General features: G+C 36.0%; 3 protein-coding genes across 3 annotated transcripts; 1 reads left to right on the top strand and 2 right to left on the bottom strand.

Moving 5' to 3' along the window:
* Nucleotides 1–2,054: 2,054 nt before the first annotated feature.
* On the bottom strand, nucleotides 2,055–6,836 carry LOC111494452 (synaptotagmin-4-like). Its single transcript, XM_023144399.1, has 12 exons — nucleotides 6,552–6,836; nucleotides 6,333–6,466; nucleotides 5,831–5,932; nucleotides 5,425–5,475; nucleotides 5,041–5,161; nucleotides 4,143–4,264; nucleotides 3,947–4,045; nucleotides 3,724–3,804; nucleotides 3,552–3,637; nucleotides 3,215–3,440; nucleotides 2,967–3,131; nucleotides 2,055–2,615 (listed from the first exon to the last, which is right to left on the bottom strand). The coding sequence occupies exons 2-12, from the start codon at nucleotides 6,435–6,437 to the stop codon at nucleotides 2,274–2,276; spliced, it is 1,500 nt and encodes a 499-aa protein (XP_023000167.1). The 5' UTR covers nucleotides 6,438–6,466; nucleotides 6,552–6,836; the 3' UTR covers nucleotides 2,055–2,273.
* A 3,541-nt stretch (nucleotides 6,837–10,377) lies between these two features.
* LOC111494414 (cucumber peeling cupredoxin-like) lies at nucleotides 10,378–11,751 on the bottom strand. Its single transcript, XM_023144357.1, has 2 exons — nucleotides 11,445–11,751; nucleotides 10,378–11,017 (listed from the first exon to the last, which is right to left on the bottom strand). The coding sequence occupies exons 1-2, from the start codon at nucleotides 11,644–11,646 to the stop codon at nucleotides 10,578–10,580; spliced, it is 642 nt and encodes a 213-aa protein (XP_023000125.1). The 5' UTR covers nucleotides 11,647–11,751; the 3' UTR covers nucleotides 10,378–10,577.
* A 1,966-nt stretch (nucleotides 11,752–13,717) lies between these two features.
* LOC111494515 (fasciclin-like arabinogalactan protein 10) lies at nucleotides 13,718–15,297 on the top strand. Its single transcript, XM_023144464.1, has one exon. It carries the CDS (start codon nucleotides 13,780–13,782, stop codon nucleotides 15,052–15,054), a length of 1,275 nt encoding a protein of 424 aa, XP_023000232.1. The 5' UTR covers nucleotides 13,718–13,779; the 3' UTR covers nucleotides 15,055–15,297.
* The last annotated feature ends 2,903 nt before the right edge of the window (nucleotides 15,298–18,200 follow it).

The following is an 18,200-nucleotide window of genomic DNA, read 5'->3' as shown; positions in this document are numbered from 1 at the left end:
ATTTAGCCTAAGAAATAATGCAAATAAAAATTAATCATTAAATTTAAAAAGCAAGGGAAAGGGACAATCATATATTACAGTAACAACAATAATCATAAAAAATATAAACTAAATTTTAGTCAATAACTCATTTAATATTCACATCAAAGTTGACAAATACATTCTTTAATCATTTAATTGGATGATGTTATTTCATATGAAAAACAATTATATCATATAGTTTCCATTTTTAAATAAAATATTAATAATAATACAAAAAAATGAAAAAAAAAAATTTAAATAGAGTCAACATGGCAATACAGACATTCTATTTGAATTTCTTAAATTATTTTAGACATTAATTATTCAAAACTCATTTGACAATTATGCCCTTTTTAATGTATAGATTGTACAAATTATATTTACGAGAGTTATCTACTACATTATATATTATAAATATTTCTTTTTAATTTTTTTAAAAAACCTTTATTAATTGTTTCAAAATTATCTTTAAAATAAAAAATATTATAATGTTGGACGAAAAGTTGACATGTCTAAATATTGTTCTTTTGGACTTCATCCAAATAAGCATTCTAGTCACCGTCGGTGACACCTCAGTGAAAGAGGAGTATATGAATGACTCGGGACCACATTTGAATGAGAGCGTTCCCAAGAATAGGATGACAAAGAAAGACTTAAAAGAACCGAAATTACCTATACCAACAAAGTGCACTTTTCTTTTCGGTGGCTCAATCATATGAACTCTAAAGTTAAGTGTATTCTACTCGGAGCACTTTTATGTTAGGTGTGACCTCCTACGGATTTTTCTAGAAAACATGAGTGACAACAGAGTGGGATACAAGGGAATGTCGGGGTCATTAGGTACTGAATCCAGATTTCGAATCTTAGACATAGATCCACATCACTCGATGTCTAATAAGCAAATATAAACTAAATTTTAGATGCCCAACGTCCAATTTTCAGTATATCGAACTATAACGATATAAAATTTACCTAAAGAAAGAAGAGACGTGGTTTTCCGGTTAACAAAGGAGATTTTTTTAGGTGTTTGAGTGAGAAGGACGAGTATAAGGAAACAAACAAAAATATGATTAAATGTGGTATAAGCTTTCACTTTCAACTCTAACTCTAAGCTAACTAACAAAATAAATCAATGATTTTGATATTGTTACCATATAAGGCATTTATTTATAGACGAAGGTAAGGGAAAAGCTTGATTTTACTTGTCAATTACTTATTTGTTGTTTAGGTTTAATAATGTGTGGTTTAGTGTCGAACTTTGTGCGGGTACGACAAGTGATTATCAGGCGGCTAACGAAAAGTTTTGTCCTAGATTATGAGTGTTTTTTTAATGGGTTAGACACTTCGTTAAACTCACTGATTGATACATCGTTCCAATGAGTTGAGTCTATGATGAGGCTCTATTAGAGATGTCTCATGCATCGTGATGTTGTTCCATGTCTCGGGACACGTCGGACATTTTGGCTTGCTCGGGCACATCTATTGGGAACTATGCTAAACCATTTACCACATACGTTCTAGATAGCAGGTGCATAATCCAACCTCCAACACATGGGCTAGGGAACAGTACCACCACGTCTACGTCCCACCCTCCTTTTTCAATCTCCATTTCCAAAGAAATTTATAATTTTCATTTTTCAATATAATTTCTATTAAAATAAGGTAAAACATTCTAATAAATCCAATAATATTGTGTATGCAAAACATATAATATAATTTTCAACGAAATTTCAATATTACACCATAATCTTTCACACTATATATACATAAAGTGAGCGGGACAGGGGGTTGTGGTGGGGTTGAGGGTTAACGAAAAAATCTCTCATTGCTCCGTTCTCCTTTCATTGTTTAAAAGAGGATTCTCCACCCAATTTAGGACGGGAAAACAAACATCTCTAGGCTCTACGAAGAGTCGATTGAACCTATTGCCTTAGGTCGAGGGAGAAAGAACGCTATAGAATGGCGGACCCGTCACCTCTTCTTTAAGGTGTTGTCCTTCAAAGAGCCTATCAAATCTATTTTGCACATCAATGTCTTCACCAGTATCTCAACAAATTCACATTCTAGGGAAGAACTTTACAGTGTTTATGCAAACATTTCCAGTTCATTTCCAGTTCATTTCCAGTTCAAATACATAAAAAAAACGTGAACACTATGGGTCGAAGAACGATACACACAAGAATCTTAAACGATACAAACCCAGTTGATATTACAGAATTCCTACCTGTCACGCTGCACACCGACGAATGTAACTACAATGGCTTCGCTCCATCGTTTTCCTGGACACTGTTTACTGGGGTTGAAGAAGAACTGCTCTTTCTGGCGTGACTAGATTGGCCGGTGAGGGTCCGCCCCATGAACCTTCCAGCCTTTGACAGGCCACTGCCAACAGCACCAAGGCCGGTTCCAACCATGCCAACGCCAGTGCCCACCATACCCACACCAGACCCAACCAAAGATGCTGCTCCGTCCAGTGCTTCCATTGTGCTACCTAAAACTCCCTCCTCCTTCAGCCTCTTTCTCTCTTCAAGGATCCTCTTCTCTTCTTCCAGAGCTATCAACTGCTCCTCCTTGTTAAACTCATGGTAATGAACCTGTGCACACAACCCGAATTAAAATATGTAGCTTGGCAGCTTAATTGGTAGTAGATATTGTCCTCTTTAGGCTTTCCCTTCCGGGCTTCCCCTCAAGGTCTTTAAAACGCGTATGCTAGGGAGAGGTTTCTACACCCTTATAAAGAATGTTTCGTTCCCCTCTCCAACCAATGTGGGATCTCACATGAACAAACTCACAAATCTAAAAATTTCAAGAACTATTTCAGTGGTTCTGAAAAGATTAAGAGCTATTTCAGTAGTTCTGAATGATAGACCTCATAAGAACAAAACAAACTACAAGAAGAAGAAATAGCTAACCGAACATATTTCCATCTAAGTACCGAACTCTACCTTGATCGTAACAGTTCCTCGATCTTTCTTGTCTTTCACTTTCAACGTGTTAAGCGATGCAAGCAATGGCAACACAACCTCCTTACTGGCCTCTGCTTGAAGATCAATCAGAGGTAATTTTGCTATCCCCAGTTGCTTATCTTGACCAATGTCCTTATCAAAAACCTATTCAAAGATTAAACAAACATCATAAATTACCACAACCAGTTCGAATCGACGTCTACAGGAGAGATGGAAAGCTCCAGAACCTCAATGATGACTGCTTGTGTCTCCCTGTCCTCTACAATCAGCTCAAATTTCTCGTCCCAATCCGGGTTGAGGTTGTTTTCGATAGTTTTTGTTTTGAATTTAAACAGCGGCCGAATATGCACAACAGCATAAGGATCTGATTTCCCTATCATTTCCATGTTCTTCAAGCTGTTAGCTTTCACCACAGTCAAAGTAAGCTTTCCTTGTGGTTTAAGCTCTAACTCACTGCAAATTCAGTAAAACAGAAAACAAATGCTCAGGAACGCCAGCAGAAACCGATCAAATCATCCAAATGTTTACTCGACCCACGAAGCAAAATGGGTAAAATTATGTAACCTTAAATCGAAAGGTATGCCACCGATTGGAACAACAATCCTATGGGGCCATTTGAGCATATCATTAACAATTGTCTTCACAGTATCCTGCAGATAATCAATGTAGAACACTGAACTCAAGCTAAAAAGTAAAAACTTTAAAACTTTAAGAACTGTTATGGTAAGAAACTTACATCAATCATATCTGAAAGTCCAGGAACAGCAGTTAGGCTTCCACCAACAGCCTTCAGAGTATATAAAATTTTTGGCTCCGGCTGATCGAATACATAGAAATAAAAAAAATACCATTCTTTAATGTTCAATCACTTAAGCCATACCCTCTCATTTACTATGTTAATTAATATCCAACAACTGGACCAACGTTTGTAGCCATATAAATGCTACAATAAAAGGTACCTCAGCAAGTAGGGCCACAACAACAGCAGAAATACAGGGTATTTCTTCAGCAAGTTGAAAAATAACCCGAACGACAGTAAAAACTTGAAGATCCTTCAGCTGTAGCAGAAAACAGATATGATACTTGTCAGATAAATGGCAACTAGATCCAACATATGGGAAGCATGGTAAAATTTAACATGTATTAGGCACTTACCTGAATGGGTATTGAAGCAACAAGTGCAGCTTCAACAGCTAAAATGATGCTTGGATCTCCGCCCCATCGAAGGTCGATATCCATTGTGATTTGTCCTTGTTTTAGACTCTGAACACGTATACCTGCAAGTATAAGAAAATTCTAATACCCAATATGAGAATATTGTTTCATAGAATTCACAAACGGAGATAGGCAGCCTGTGTGTGTAACCTCCCAAACCCACCGCTAGTAGATATTGTTGGCTTTAGCCCGTTACATATCGCCATTAACCTCACGGTTTTAAACGCGTTTGATAGGGAGAGGTTTCCACACCCTTATAAGAAATGTTTCATTCCCCTCTCCAACCGATGTAGGATCTCTCAACCCACCCTCCTTGAGGGCCAGCGCTCGCTGGCACACTGCTCGGTGTCTGACTCTAAAACCATTTGTAACCGCCCAAGCTCACCACTAGTAGATATTGTCAGTTTTAGCCCATTATGTATCGTCATCAGCCTCATGGTTTTAAAACGCGTCTGCTAGTAAAAGGTTTCCACACCCTTATAAGGAATGCTTCGTCCCCTCTTCAACCGACGTGAGATCTCACAATGTGTGTGTGAGAGAGAGAGAGAGAGCCAACAAGGGTAGTTGGAAGAATAGGAGCTGTAGTCATAGCAACATAAATGTATGTAAATTCAATTAACTTCTTTTTTTATGAAAAAACAAACTTCCATTATTCAAAGCAGTTCCCAAATGGAAGCATCACGCTTGCTGACTCACATAACACAAATCATATTAACGATAGTTAGTTGAACTATGTTCATATTTTTTTTTTTAGACATGTCGAATAAAGTAATCATGTCGACATAAAAGACTCATTCTTTCAAGGAAAACGATATCTCAGACAGAATTTGAACCATACCTTCAATTTTAGGCGCCACTGAGCCAAGAGATAATTTGCTGAACTTTAACGACGTAATTCCTGGAGGTCGGTACTCTTCCAACAGAGGTTCAACAGATTCCCTTATAACCAACTCTGCTGCCTGCAAGTCGGCGGACGAATTCAGGAAACTCAAAGAGCACAAGGAGTCATCAAAATGCATTATGATCGAACAGTTAAAAAGTATTTAAACGTACTAGCAAATTCTCGAGTACTAAAACAACTAAAATTATTCAGTTTACAGATAGTAATAATGTTGCAAGATACGGTATAATACAAGCCACACAAGTTGCTAATACCATGATTTAAGAAGAGATTTTACAAGGAGAATGTGTAAAGAAAGTTATACATGGCAAAGAAACTTACATCTGCAACAAACGGCCACATCTTGCTCAGTAGCTTGTTAAGCCATTTCACCTAAAATGATAAACAAAAACATAACCGAAGTACAAAATTTTGTATCGATAAGTCACTATGAGTTCTAAGTATATTGCTCAAAGACAAATAAACAACAACAAAAAACACGTGTTCTTTTTCAACTAAACGATCTACACAAAGCTGACCCTGCACAATTATCAAAATATCTTCTTCAGGAAACATGGAGTCATTAACAAAAAACAAGTTTCATCGAGTAGCAACATTTCTGATATTCCCAGAGTTACCATTAGTGTTAAAACAAACAAAAAGTAACTTATCGTTCTTGGCGTGGACGAACAATACAACAATAATGATCAACAAAGAATGAAAGGAGAAACATAAAAGGAAAAGGAACCTGCTCATAAACTGGGAAGGAGATCCATTCGGGAAAATTATCTCCACATAATTTCTTTAAATCATCTCGACTAAGAGAACCGAGAATTTTCATATCAGCAGCCTGTGCAATGAAATTAACACATATTCTCAGAAAACGAAGTGATGGCCAAATTTTATATACTATTAACTCATACAAAACATTTCTTTGTCAATCAAAATGCATTATCTTTCACTGACCAGATAATTCATATAGTTTTCTAAAAAAAAAACCTATTGAAAATATAAGCTCCCAAAAGCCCCAAATAATCATTTTCACTGCAAAATTTGGACATGAAGCCATGATTCAATCAAGTCGAGTCTATAAAAGGCAACAGTTCCAGGTCCAATATCAGTATATATCACAAGAAACTCGTCAAAGAAGCTACAAATTCATATAATAAACCAAAATTGACACAAATTTGAGCATGATAAGCTGAAGAGACACCAAAAACATCCTAAAATACATAGAAGAAACGAGTTACCTTGGCAATTCTTTTGGTGCTTCTGCGCCTCATCATATGCTGCCACCCAGCCATCAATGAAACCCCAAAGATAACCCCCATAAAGATCCCAGACAGCAACCCCATTTTCGCGGAGTCCTGAAACCCAACTCCAACTACAAAGGGAGACAAGCAATCAGATCGAAGAACAGAACCACACAAATTGAAGAAGAAAACGAAACCCCAAGAACAAAACAGTACCAGAAAATAGGAAAGGGAAGAAGAAGAGGCAGCAGAAATGGGAGATGGGTCACTGTGCTTCGAGCGATTGAGTGAAGACAAAGAGAAGCAGATTCGTGAGCGAAAGGAATTGGGTCACTCTCGCACCGGTTTCAAAAGGGATAATAATTAAATCCTTAGCCCACCCCTCTCTCTCTCTCTCTCTCTCTCTCTCTCTCGAAACGTAAAGGTTCTTTGCTTTGATGGGTTTTGTGAAACGGTTGATTTGTTTCTTCGAATGGGTCGATTATGCTTTAGAGAGAGTGGACTTCGGTAGCCATGGGATTTGATGAACAGAGGAAAATGGTAGGACAGACACCAAAATCTTCACCCTTAGGTCTCACATTCTACTTTTTTAGGCATTTAATTCAAATTTAATTCAAATTCAATTCAAATTCCCGTGTTCATCTTTCTATCCAATTTCGCAAAAACAAACAAAAAGTAGGCAAAAAATTCTTCAATTTTCTCATCTTCTTCCCTCTCTCAATAATTCTTTTTCCATCTTGTTTCTAATCAATGGCTTAAATGGTAGGGGAAATTTGATCTTTCCCTTTTTGAATCATAATACTATGAAAGATTTAATCATGATTTTATAAAACTTTTAAGCTCCCACCCTTTGTAGCCAAAAGGTGATACTTTCCTTGCTAGCTTCTCATATTAGTTCTGTTTACTTGGGAGTTACAAAGTTTTACTTAATTAAGTTTGTATTCTTTAATTCTTACCAATAGGGAATAGGAAGTCCACCTCAAAAAGAAAGAAGGTAGTCTCGACCCAAACAATACCCAAAGACTCTCGTGCCTCTCTTGGTTAGACCAATCAAATCAGCGATTTCTAACAAGCTTATCTTCATTTTTCGAGTAAGAAACGGAACTAAAATCAAGGTAAATATCTAATAACCAAACAACAGGGACAAAAAATTTCTCAATTCCAATCGAGGAATGGACATTTTCGGGGACTAGTCTCCTTCCCATTAATGGACGAGAGAAATTACCATTATTATAGGGGTATAGGATTGAAGACAAAGAAAAATGTGGGTACCCGGAAGAATTGAGAAAATATCTAATATATAAACAACTTTGTTCAATACCTTAGCATTGTTGTGTTTGGTATTGTTAATCCAGCTTGATCACCCAAAGTAGTAGCATAGTAAGAGTCTAGTAATCAAATGGGTTGGATTATAAACAAATTTTTGGTCTGAAAATTAATAGAACTTATGATGAATTATATAATTACAAGGGTAAATAGACTTTTAACCCAGTTGTAATTACAAATTATTTGTGAAAAATTGACTTACTGGTAAGGATTATAATACCATGCATAAGAATATATTTAACAAATAAAAATTAATTAATTAATTTTATATCATTAAATTAGATTTTATAATTGATAAATAAAAATATATTTAATTGGAAGAACTTGAATTAATATTTAATAAAAACACTTTTTTTTATTTGATAAGCACAAATTAAAATATTAAATACCTTAAATAAAAATATATTTAAGGATTTATTTCTCTAGAGTTAGTCATAGCGAGTAAGATCTTGTAGATTCATAATATAGTTTCATACTGTTGGAAAACAATAAAGAGATTCGCTAACTACGATTACTATAAAGATACTTTATGTGCTTATTAACTTAGTGTACTTTGATTCTTAAGAAAATCGAACTAAGATTCAATGTTTACGTTAATGGTTAACCATATAGCATCCTAATTGTTGATTATTAATCTTATTGTGAGGTTGCATCCTAATCGTTAATTGCTAATGGTATCTTGAAGTTGTGTCTTATCTTTGTATGTGTTTAATCGAAATAACCTAGATAAAGTAAAATTAAATATTGAGATAGACTTAACGTAATAGAACTTTTAGGTTAGTTGGGCCGGACTACTTCATCTGTGGTATATAAGTTGATGTTGTTATCCCACCATATATTGAACCTTATTCTCTGAGGTGTGAACAACCATGGCCGGACTACTTCATCTGTGGTATATAAGTTGATGCATCTGTGGTATATAAGTTGATGTTGTTATCCCACCATATATTGGTTATGATCTCTGTTGTAGCATATTTTAACTTCATTACTATATCCTAGAGTTCGGATTAGGATTCTGAATATGGATCGACACATGATAGTTTCGACATTGTCATGTTATATATTCCTAGCCTTTTAGAGTGAATATTGTTCTCATAAACCAACACTAAGTCTTTCTAGCATGTTTTGTCCTTACTCACATGCATCTTAGAAATATTTTTAAGAAGTCACCCAACATAGAATTGGTTCAAGCAAAACATACTTTACCATAGAGTTCCTATAATTAAGCCACTGAAAAAGAAGATGCATCTTGTTAGTATAGATAATAACTTTCATTTCGAGTAAGCCCGTGAGACCTCACATCAGTTTGAGAGGAGAACGAATCATTTTTTATAATTTTTTTTATAAAAGTGTGAAAACATCTCGCTAGCAGACGCGTTTTTAAAACCTTGAGGAAAAGCCCGAAGAAGACATGTGACGCATTTTAAAAACTTTAAGGGGAAGTACAGGAGGGAGAGCTAAAGAAAGACAATATTTTTTTATAAATGTGTGAAAACATATCAATACATACGCGTTTTAAAAACTTTGAGGAGAAACCCAAAGAAGACAATATTCTTTATAGAGGTGTGAAAATCTCATCCTACCCTATGCGTTTTAAAAACCTTGAGAGAAAGTTTAAAAGGGAGGTCCTAAAGAAGACAATAGCTGGCTAGCGGTGGTCTCGGACTGTTACAAAGTCTTTCTTAGTCATCCTACTCTCACAACCACTCTCATTTGAACGAATGTGATCACCCTCACAGTTGCAGAACCCTGCCTTGTTTTGCTCTTTTGAGTTAGAGTTACTGTAAGACTTCCCTAGAAATAGGCAGAATACTCGTAAATCCATGGCTGATTTTGCTTCTAACGTTTTAGCTCTCCTCTTCCTCTACAATACGACACTGTATGATCTATGCGTACAAGTTGACCTATTGGAACTCCAGGTCAATGCAGATTTGGCAGCATGGATGATAATCACAATCACACATATCTTTTGTTTATTTCATGATGGAGCAGAAACAATTTAAGCAACCAAATATCAGAAGGGAAGCTCTATGGGACCTGAGATCCAAAGTTCTCAAGAACTTCTTCACATATCCTCTGAAGATTTTAAAAAGTTAGTTTTCAAATTTAGATTCTCGAACCGGCCTAAATGTTGAGTTAGTGTTCAGGTGAGCTTTCGTACACTTCGATTACTTTTTAAGACATGATCATTGATCTTACTATTTTTTTAGAGTAGATCAATACTGTGGATTACTAGTTAAACTATGCTCAAATTGTTCTTTGCACTCCTACCTTTGGTAGTTATATATCAAATCTTAAATAATGAGCACCATGCCTAGAATCTATTTTCTATAATATTTGACCCATAAACTGGTAAAAGAACGTTATTAGCATGAAATTTCCTTAAAAGTACCTAAAAAAACAACCCTTGACATCGTAGTACTAGAACTAAGAGGTAGCTATTCTCATTTTATGTTAATGATGTAGGACTATTTGATACTTTTAAATTATCTTTTTTGATCCCATTTACTACTGGGAGGTATCCTATATTGAATGGTATGTTCAGTTGAAGCCCGACTAACATTATCAATCATAATTATAAAAGTGAAGGGGAGAATTCTTTTTAATCATGAAATCATCATAAAACTAAACAAACGGTTTCTTTTCGATCTTACAATATTTGGTCACAGAAATAGACTTAAAAATTCAGATTCTAATGGCTACTAAGTCAAACCCATGATAATCTATTGGCTCTTATAGCAAAAATAATAATAGGGAAAGTGTAGCTATTGGAGATTAGAGGAGTTCTTCATTTATTAAAATAAATTCAAAAGGCCTCTAATGAGTCAAAAATCAATCACGGCAATAAAATTACAAAACTACCACATAAAGGACAAAGAGGGAAACGCGTGATCTCTAAGTCTGACCTCGTTAGTCTCAGAGCAGCAGCAGCAGCGGCGGCACCACCGCGATGAAGAAGAAATATCGGCGCAAGTTAGCGGCAGTTTTGAATCCGCTGTTTTCCTTCGTCTCAGGAATCATTAACGGAGGCGTTTGAGCCAAATCGGAATCCGGCGGCGTCGCGTACGGAGGCGGAGGCGGCTGATTCAGGCTTGGCGGCAAGCCAAGACCGGTATTGACCTGGATCTCGAAGGCCATACCTCGTTGGCACTGAACTCCATCATCCGCGTCGGAGAAGTAGTAGTTCGAGCCGCTGATGATCAGCGCCACCGGAATGGTCAATGGCTTGTTGAAGTCGGAATCACCGCCGTTGTACTGGAACGTGTCGTTGTCCGAGGCGTCGTCGATGGAGCAGCTCTTGAATGTCGTCAAGTTGGAGGTCTGGATCACGGTCTGATTTGTATTCGTTCTGAAAACTGAAATTAACAAATTAAAAAATGGCGATGAACTTCTGTGAGTTAATTGATTGATGAGATAGAACAACTACTGTAATCGGATTTTCGATTTCAGATTGCACAATAGAAACCTAGATTTCGAGCGCAAATCTCAAACAATAAAAAGAAGTTAGCAGAAATTCCATTGGTTAGATGATCAAATCAACCAAAGACTCATTGTCAATTTCCTGGATCGTGAAATAACAATGTTCGATTCCTAAGAAATTTATGAATCGAGATGCCGATCATAACTCAACATTTACGCAAATTTCTTCTGATAGCTATCTATAAATCCTAACTTCTCTCTGCAATTTCTCAAGAAACAAACAACAACGAAGCGGAGGTTTCAGAGAGAAATAAACAATCAATAACGAGCAGAATCGAAAGGAGGAGAAGACATTGAGCTTACTGAGGAAGTCTCCGAGATTGAAAGTCTGAGACGCGGCCCAGGAGGAGTAATTAGTAGCGGAAATGTTTTTGGTGGCGTTGAAGAACCAACCTGCAGGGCCGCCGACCGTGTGATTAGTGTAAGCCATAGGAGGAGTTTGAGACACCACCGCCGAGATCAGAAAAGCGACGACCGCCGCGAACACTGCCGTCTCCGTCGCCATTGATTTCGGACTGTCAGAAGGCGAGAAATGGTATAGCTGTGATGAAAAAGTTCTCCGACTTGGAGTGCTTTTTATTTGACTGGAAAACAAATTGGTTTGAATCTCATTTTCCTTTAGTCAACTCTAAACTCTGTTTTATTTTTTTTATCCATACCCTCTCAAAATATTAAATTATAAATTATTTTTACATTTTTATATTTACTAATTTTCATAAATAATTCTTATATGCTCGTAAAATTCCCGTTTATAATTTTTTTAAAATAACTAATAAAATCACGGGTTACCACATAATCATTGTTGGTTTTTATTTAAAAAATGTGCAGTGAATTACTAATAGTTCTTGATGTAACGAGAAGAGCTTGTTAAAAAATTTGGTGGCATACTATTGGTTGTGGAAGTGTCGGGACGATTGGCAAGAACTATGAAGAATTGTAATCGATTTTGAAAAATGTTCAATTTTTTCACGAGACTTTTACTTCTATAAGGAAGCACTGGTTCAAATGTGGATAGTGCAAAGAGTTATTCAACTATGAGGATATTTGAGCAAAGAATTTTGATATTGTCTCGGACCTTGTAACAAAAGGAAAATCTCAGGGTGAAGAAGCTATTTCGATCACTCAAAGAATAAAAACGGTTTTGTTGCATTGAGAATATATTTGATAATCACAATAAAACCACCAACTTCTTCTATTTGCACGTTTTAATTGTTCATTCAAGGTTTCCAAGTGAATTGCCAAACTCAATTATTAAATTGAAGTATTTGAGATATCTCGACATTTCAGGGTCTTCAATACGCGTGCTTCCGGGATCTATTGTATTACTTTACAATTTGAACGACCGTGAAGTATGAAGAAAGTAATATATAACTTCCCAATAGTTGAGAAAGTTAGAAACTCACCTAGCCTCCACGTTGACATGTGGCTAGTTTGGAGAAAGAGTTGCAAGTTCGATAACATGAGAATAGCTTGTAATCATCGTTATCTCATATATTTATGAATGGGTGTGATAGCCCGACTTTTCTAAACTTAGACGGACTAGAATTGTCATTAAATGCATGTTATTAACCTTTTAAAATTTGTAAAAAAAAAAAAAAAAATGTAAAAATGGAAAAACATAATTGATTCAAAATTGAATCATCTAGCCTGTGACCTAGACCTAGCTTGAAATAGGATGGTTTGACCTATGACTCTAATCGAACCCGAAATCATTTAGTCTGTTATGAAGAACCAAAATGTAAGTCTCTAGATGATCATGGTAGTACAATTAATCTATTCAATAACGAGTAATTGCCGTCTTTCGAGGTCCATAAAATTTGACACAACGTTAAATCATAGAATCACCTAGACTCATCAAAGTAAAAATTTCTTACCTTGGTTCACTTAGCAATGAACAACATACCCCGCTCTAGTTGGCTAAAGAAATGGGTGGTTCAACTGCCCTCAAAACTTTCCCAAATTTCCAATTTTGCCCTTAAGTTAATTCTCAACTTAACTTATTATTATTATTATTATTTATAAAAGAAAGTATAGGATGGAATTTGGTTTATAATTTAACCATAGTTTGATCATTTTCCCTTTTTTAAAAAGAAAAAATAGTTAAAAATATTTTTTTAAAACTTTCAATTTTTTATCGGGTAGCTTTATGAATTTTAAAAAATTATTAAATGGATTAAGAAAAGAAAACATAAAAATAAATTAAAATTTAATAATATATTTGAAAAGAAATAAAAACAAAACAAATTATAAATATTCAAATATACGAAGAAGAAAAAATCCCATCGACAACGTTCATCTCAGTTTACCGTTGAAATTATGACCGTTGCAACAAAAAAACAAAAAGCATTTTAATTATTAATTATTACGCTAGTGGAAATTTTAGGGTCAGAATTGTAATTTCAGTAAAAGTAAGAGAAAGCAAGAAGCCATCGCTATGGCTTACGGCAAGCACATAAACCACTTTTGATATTTTCATCCGTGTCCAAAAGCGTTCAGTCTCCTTTTTCCCACATTTCCCAAAATACCCCTAACCCTAGTTAACTAACTTAACCACTCTTTCTCTCTTTTATTACCCTCTCAACTCTCCACTACTTTCTAAACCCTCTCTTCATCCTCCTCCTCTGTTTCTGCTGCTCCCATGGCTACCTCCAAATCCCTCCTCCTCTTCCTAGCCCTCGTCGCCACCTGCGCGGTCATTGTTTCCGGTCATAACATCACCGACATTCTCAAGGACTTCCCTGAGTACAGCGATTTCAGCAGCTACTTACAGCAGACCAGACTAGCCGACGAGATCAACAGCCGTCAAACCATCACAGTCCTCGTTGTCTCTAATGGCGCTCTCTCCCCCGTCGTTGCTAAACATCCTCTCTCCGTCATCAAGAACTTCCTTAGCCTCCACATTGTCTTGGACTACTACGATCCAGCCAAACTCCACAAGATCTCCAACGGAACCACTCTTTCCACGACGCTTTACCAGACCACCGGTAACGCGCCTGGAAATCTAGGTTTCGTCAATATAACCGATCTCCAGGGCGGTAAGGTCAAATTCGGCTCTGCCGTTCCTGGATCTAAACTCGATTCGAGTTACACTAAGTCAGTGAAGCAGATTCCGTACAACATTTCGGTTATTGAGATAAGTGCGCCAATCATTGCACCGGGGATTTTGACGGCTCAGGCTCCGTCGGCTTCCGATGTTAACATCACTGCTTTGCTCGAGAAAGCTGGATGTAAAACCTTCGCGTCGATGCTTGTTTCTAGTGGTGTGATTAAGAATTATGAAACGGCGGTTGAGAAAGGATTGACTATATTTGCGCCGAATGATGAGGCGTTCAAGGCCGATGGAGTTCCAGATCTGAGTAAACTCACTAATGCTGAAGTTGTTTCGCTTCTTCTTTACCATGCTGTCGCTGACTACACTCCTATCGGAGCCTTGAAGACGACGAAAGATCCGATCGACACTCTGGCTACTAGCCGTGCCGGAAAGTTCGATATTACGACGACTACGGCCGGAGACGCCGTCACTCTCCACACCGGAGTCGGACCTTCGAGAATCGCTGATACTGTTCTCGACGCAACTCCTCTCGCTATTTTCACAGTCGATAGTCTGTTACTTCCGTCAGAGTTGTTCGGGAAGTCTCCTTCTCCAGCGCCAGCGCCAGAGCCAGTTAGTTCGCCTACACCGACACCGTCTCTGGCTCCGAGTCCAGCCCCTACCGCGAAAGCTCCGTCTCCTCTCGCCGCTTCACCGCCTGCTCCTCCAGCGGACACTCCAGAAGGTTCACCGGCCAATGCACCAACTGCCGAGGCGCAGACCAGTACTCCAGGAAGCTCCGCCGTTCACGTGAAAGCTTCTGTAGTCATTGTCGTTGCCGCCATTGCTACCACTGTGATTTCCTCTCTTTTCTTGTCCTAAATCGTAATTTCTACTCTATCAGCAGTCTCTTATTTTATTTTTGCACTTTTTCTTTTTAATTGGCACTTTTTTTATTTTATATAATTCTATTTTTGAAATTGTTAGTATTCTCTGAATACGCCTTTGTAGTTAGTGAGTGACAGTGCGTGTATGTAGTGGTGGGGCCCGCTTGCTGCTGCTGTTTCCTTTGGAGAATGAGCTGTTAATTTTATAATTTTTTTTTTAAATATTTCAGTTATTTTATTTCTTTTTCATTTTTACCATTTGTTTTTCGGAAAATCGTCTTTTAAAATCACCGCACGTATAGCCAAATGACTCCCGTTTGTATTAAGTTGAGATTATTTGTCTTAATTTAATTGACTTTGTTAACCTAATCTTAATATTTCTAATTTAATTTCTTCCATTGATATTTGTGAGTATCTGATTACAAATTTGATCTCCAATTTGTGTCTCTTACTTTACAAATTGAAATAAACTTTTTTAATTTTTACGAAATATTTATATCTATTTGATTAATCATATGACTCGAAGACTCGACTAATTTAGACTATCCAAGCCTTACACCACGTTGAATTGAGTTCAAACATTTTAATTTACTAAAAAAAAAATTTAATTTTGTGTTTTATAACTCATTTAACAAATTTTAGTTTTAAAAAGATTACTTAATGAAACAAATTTAAAAAAAAAAAAAAAATTAAATTTTGAGGGTAAAATGTGAAATTCACACAAGATAACATGAAACTGTCGGTGTGGGATTGTTGTATTCATTGGAATTCTAAATGCGCCATTAGATGACGTGGGGTCCACTTGGGGGTTTCTAGAAATAAATAAATTAATTAAAAAATATGTTATTAATCGAAAGCGCGTGCGGATCCTTCCACTGACCGTTTTCTTATTTATTTATTTATTTATTTTTGCATTTTCTTCTCCGTTTGCGGCGAAAAGATTTGTATTTTAATTAATTAAATGGGGATTTCCTTTTTATTGTCGGTTTAATAAAAATAATATTAATTTTGGGTGGTTTATTGCTTAAATTATTTTAATTAAATATCATTATTATTATATAATCAATTTTAAGTTTTAAGGAAAGTAGCAGAGAAATCCAATAATTTAAACCACGGTTAAGATGATTTCGAAAAGCATAAGAGTATTTTAACCATGGTCAAGATGATTTCCAAACCATAAGATTAAAGTAATGATCGTTGGTATGTTTCCAAGGTAAAGAGGGTTTGATGTTGGCATGTGCCTTTGTCTTGGATGATTCACCCATTCTCCCAACCCACAATAATATATATATATATATATATATTAAAAAATGTAAATATTCACGTTAGTTGGATAAATCTTTTAGATCAACTCGAAATTTTAGGTTGGATGAATTGTGATGATGAACAATTTGTATAGAGCTCACAGTACACCAATTGTCAAATTATTATTTTTAATTATTAAAAATAAATTTTACGAGTCATAATACATCACTAATATCAGCTATAATATTCTCAATCATCTGCCCAATTTATACAGATTGAGAGAAAAGATAATTGTAATTAATAATAATTATGATTGATTATTACTTCTTACCATTCTTTAAATAAATAAATAAATAAATAAAAACTATTCCAACCCATGTTAAAAAGAGTTGACTAAAGAAATAACTAATTTAAAAATAGTTTAACTTGATAATTCATAATTCATGATTCATGAGGGTTGGACAATTAAAAGTGAAAGACACTAATTAGACTTCCGATTAACTTTTACGAGTGGCGAAACCCTAGAGAAATTCGTATTTGAATAAATATGATTTTTTTTTTTATATTTTGTACGATTAATTTTAACACGGTGAGGAACTATATCAAAAAGGAAAAAAAAAAAAACTGGTACGTTTAGGTCATTATGTATGCATTACGACATACATACATATGAACATTGCATGTCTATTGCAATTGGGTCATTGCGATTATGAATTGAATGTTTAATTGTCCAAACAGTAACGATAGTATCTTGTACCTGAACTGGTGGCTCACTTTTTCTAAGTAATGGGGAAGATGACATGTCACTGAAAGACCCTGCTGAGATAAAGATGAGCTGTCAAGAACACAGAAGAGGTATGATGTGCAGTTGGTTAGATCACGTATGGATCGTACATGGACGGTAGTTGGAGTCGGCGACTTTTTAGGGTTCCCTGGAGAAGAGGATCAAGTTGGCTCTTACGAACAACTTGATGCACTATCTCCCTTCAACCCTTTGATCAAACTGTGGGAAAAGGAAGAAAATCGATGGCCCGACCCCCTATCGTCTCCATTCGTAAGAACTACAAGATTACCACAAGGTTTCTAATTATTTGTTGGGCCTGATTGTAATAAAATCTTACAACTGTCTAAACCCAATATGAATGGGCCGCAGTGCTAGAAAGATTAGGTAATGGGCTATAAGCCCAAAACACTGGGCTTCTATATTTTGGCCCATATCTCAATCTCTGCAGTTTGATGCTTTCTTCCCAAACTTATAAAACCTCAAATTTGACTTTTAGAACACAAAAACCGTGCAAAAAGTCAACATGTTGGAGTGTTCTTTCGGTACGATCTCAAGCCCACAACTAACAGATATTGTCCGTTTTGATCATTACGTATTATCGCCAGCCTCACGGTTTTTTAAAACGGGTTTGTTAGCGAGAAGTTTCCACACTCTTACAAGGAAATGTTTCATTCCCCTCTCTAACCGACATGGGATTGCACAATAAATTTTGTAGTCAGTGTCACGTAATTTTAAGTTATTAATACGTCTATGTTTTTTCAATATTCTAATAGATTTCTATTCGAATAGTAGTTTTGAAACTTTTATGAAAGGTCGATAATAAGTATTTCATCCTTTGTTAGATGCAACTCGAAAAGTGCGGAGAGTCGAGCGTTTAAACAATGTTTAGTTTGCCATAAAGTTTTACTTTCCAACCTAATTCCATTGTTTAGGCCTTTGTACAAGGAATTTGAAACCCTAGCCTTCCATTTCATTTAGAATATAATGTGTCCAAAAGCTACTTTAGAATCCCAACAATTTTATATTAATGTATGATGATTGAGAGTGTAAGGGCTGCCCATCATCATAATGACCCTTACAAGACATGGGCCTCTTAATTTTTTTTTTTTTTT

The sequence above is a fragment of the Cucurbita maxima genome, unplaced genomic scaffold (assembly GCF_002738345.1).
Source record: "Cucurbita maxima cultivar Rimu unplaced genomic scaffold, Cmax_1.0 Cma_Scf00020, whole genome shotgun sequence".
Taxonomy (NCBI): domain Eukaryota; kingdom Viridiplantae; phylum Streptophyta; class Magnoliopsida; order Cucurbitales; family Cucurbitaceae; genus Cucurbita; species Cucurbita maxima.
The sequence above is the reverse complement of the archived record's forward strand: the minus strand, read 5'-3'. Positions and strand labels throughout refer to the sequence as shown.

Excerpts from the sequence above, each read along its gene's own strand:
- LOC111494452 (XM_023144399.1), bottom strand. The coding sequence starts at position 6,437 with ATGGGGTTGCTGTCTGGGATCTTTATGGGGGTTATCTTTGGGGTTTCA. Across the intron at positions 4,265-5,040 it reads AGTGGCGCCTAAAATTGAAG|GTATACGTGTTCAGAGTCTA; the intron begins GTATGGTTCAAA and ends TTATACTTGCAG. Across the intron at positions 3,441-3,551 it reads GGCATACCTTTCGATTTAAG|TGAGTTAGAGCTTAAACCAC; the intron begins GTTACATAATTT and ends CTGAATTTGCAG.
- LOC111494414 (XM_023144357.1), bottom strand. The coding sequence starts at position 11,646 with ATGGCGACGGAGACGGCAGTGTTCGCGGCGGTCGTCGCTTTTCTGATC. Across the intron at positions 11,018-11,444 it reads CAATCTCGGAGACTTCCTCA|TTTTCAGAACGAATACAAAT; the intron begins GTAAGCTCAATG and ends TGTTAATTTCAG.
- LOC111494515 (XM_023144464.1), top strand. The coding sequence starts at position 13,780 with ATGGCTACCTCCAAATCCCTCCTCCTCTTCCTAGCCCTCGTCGCCACC.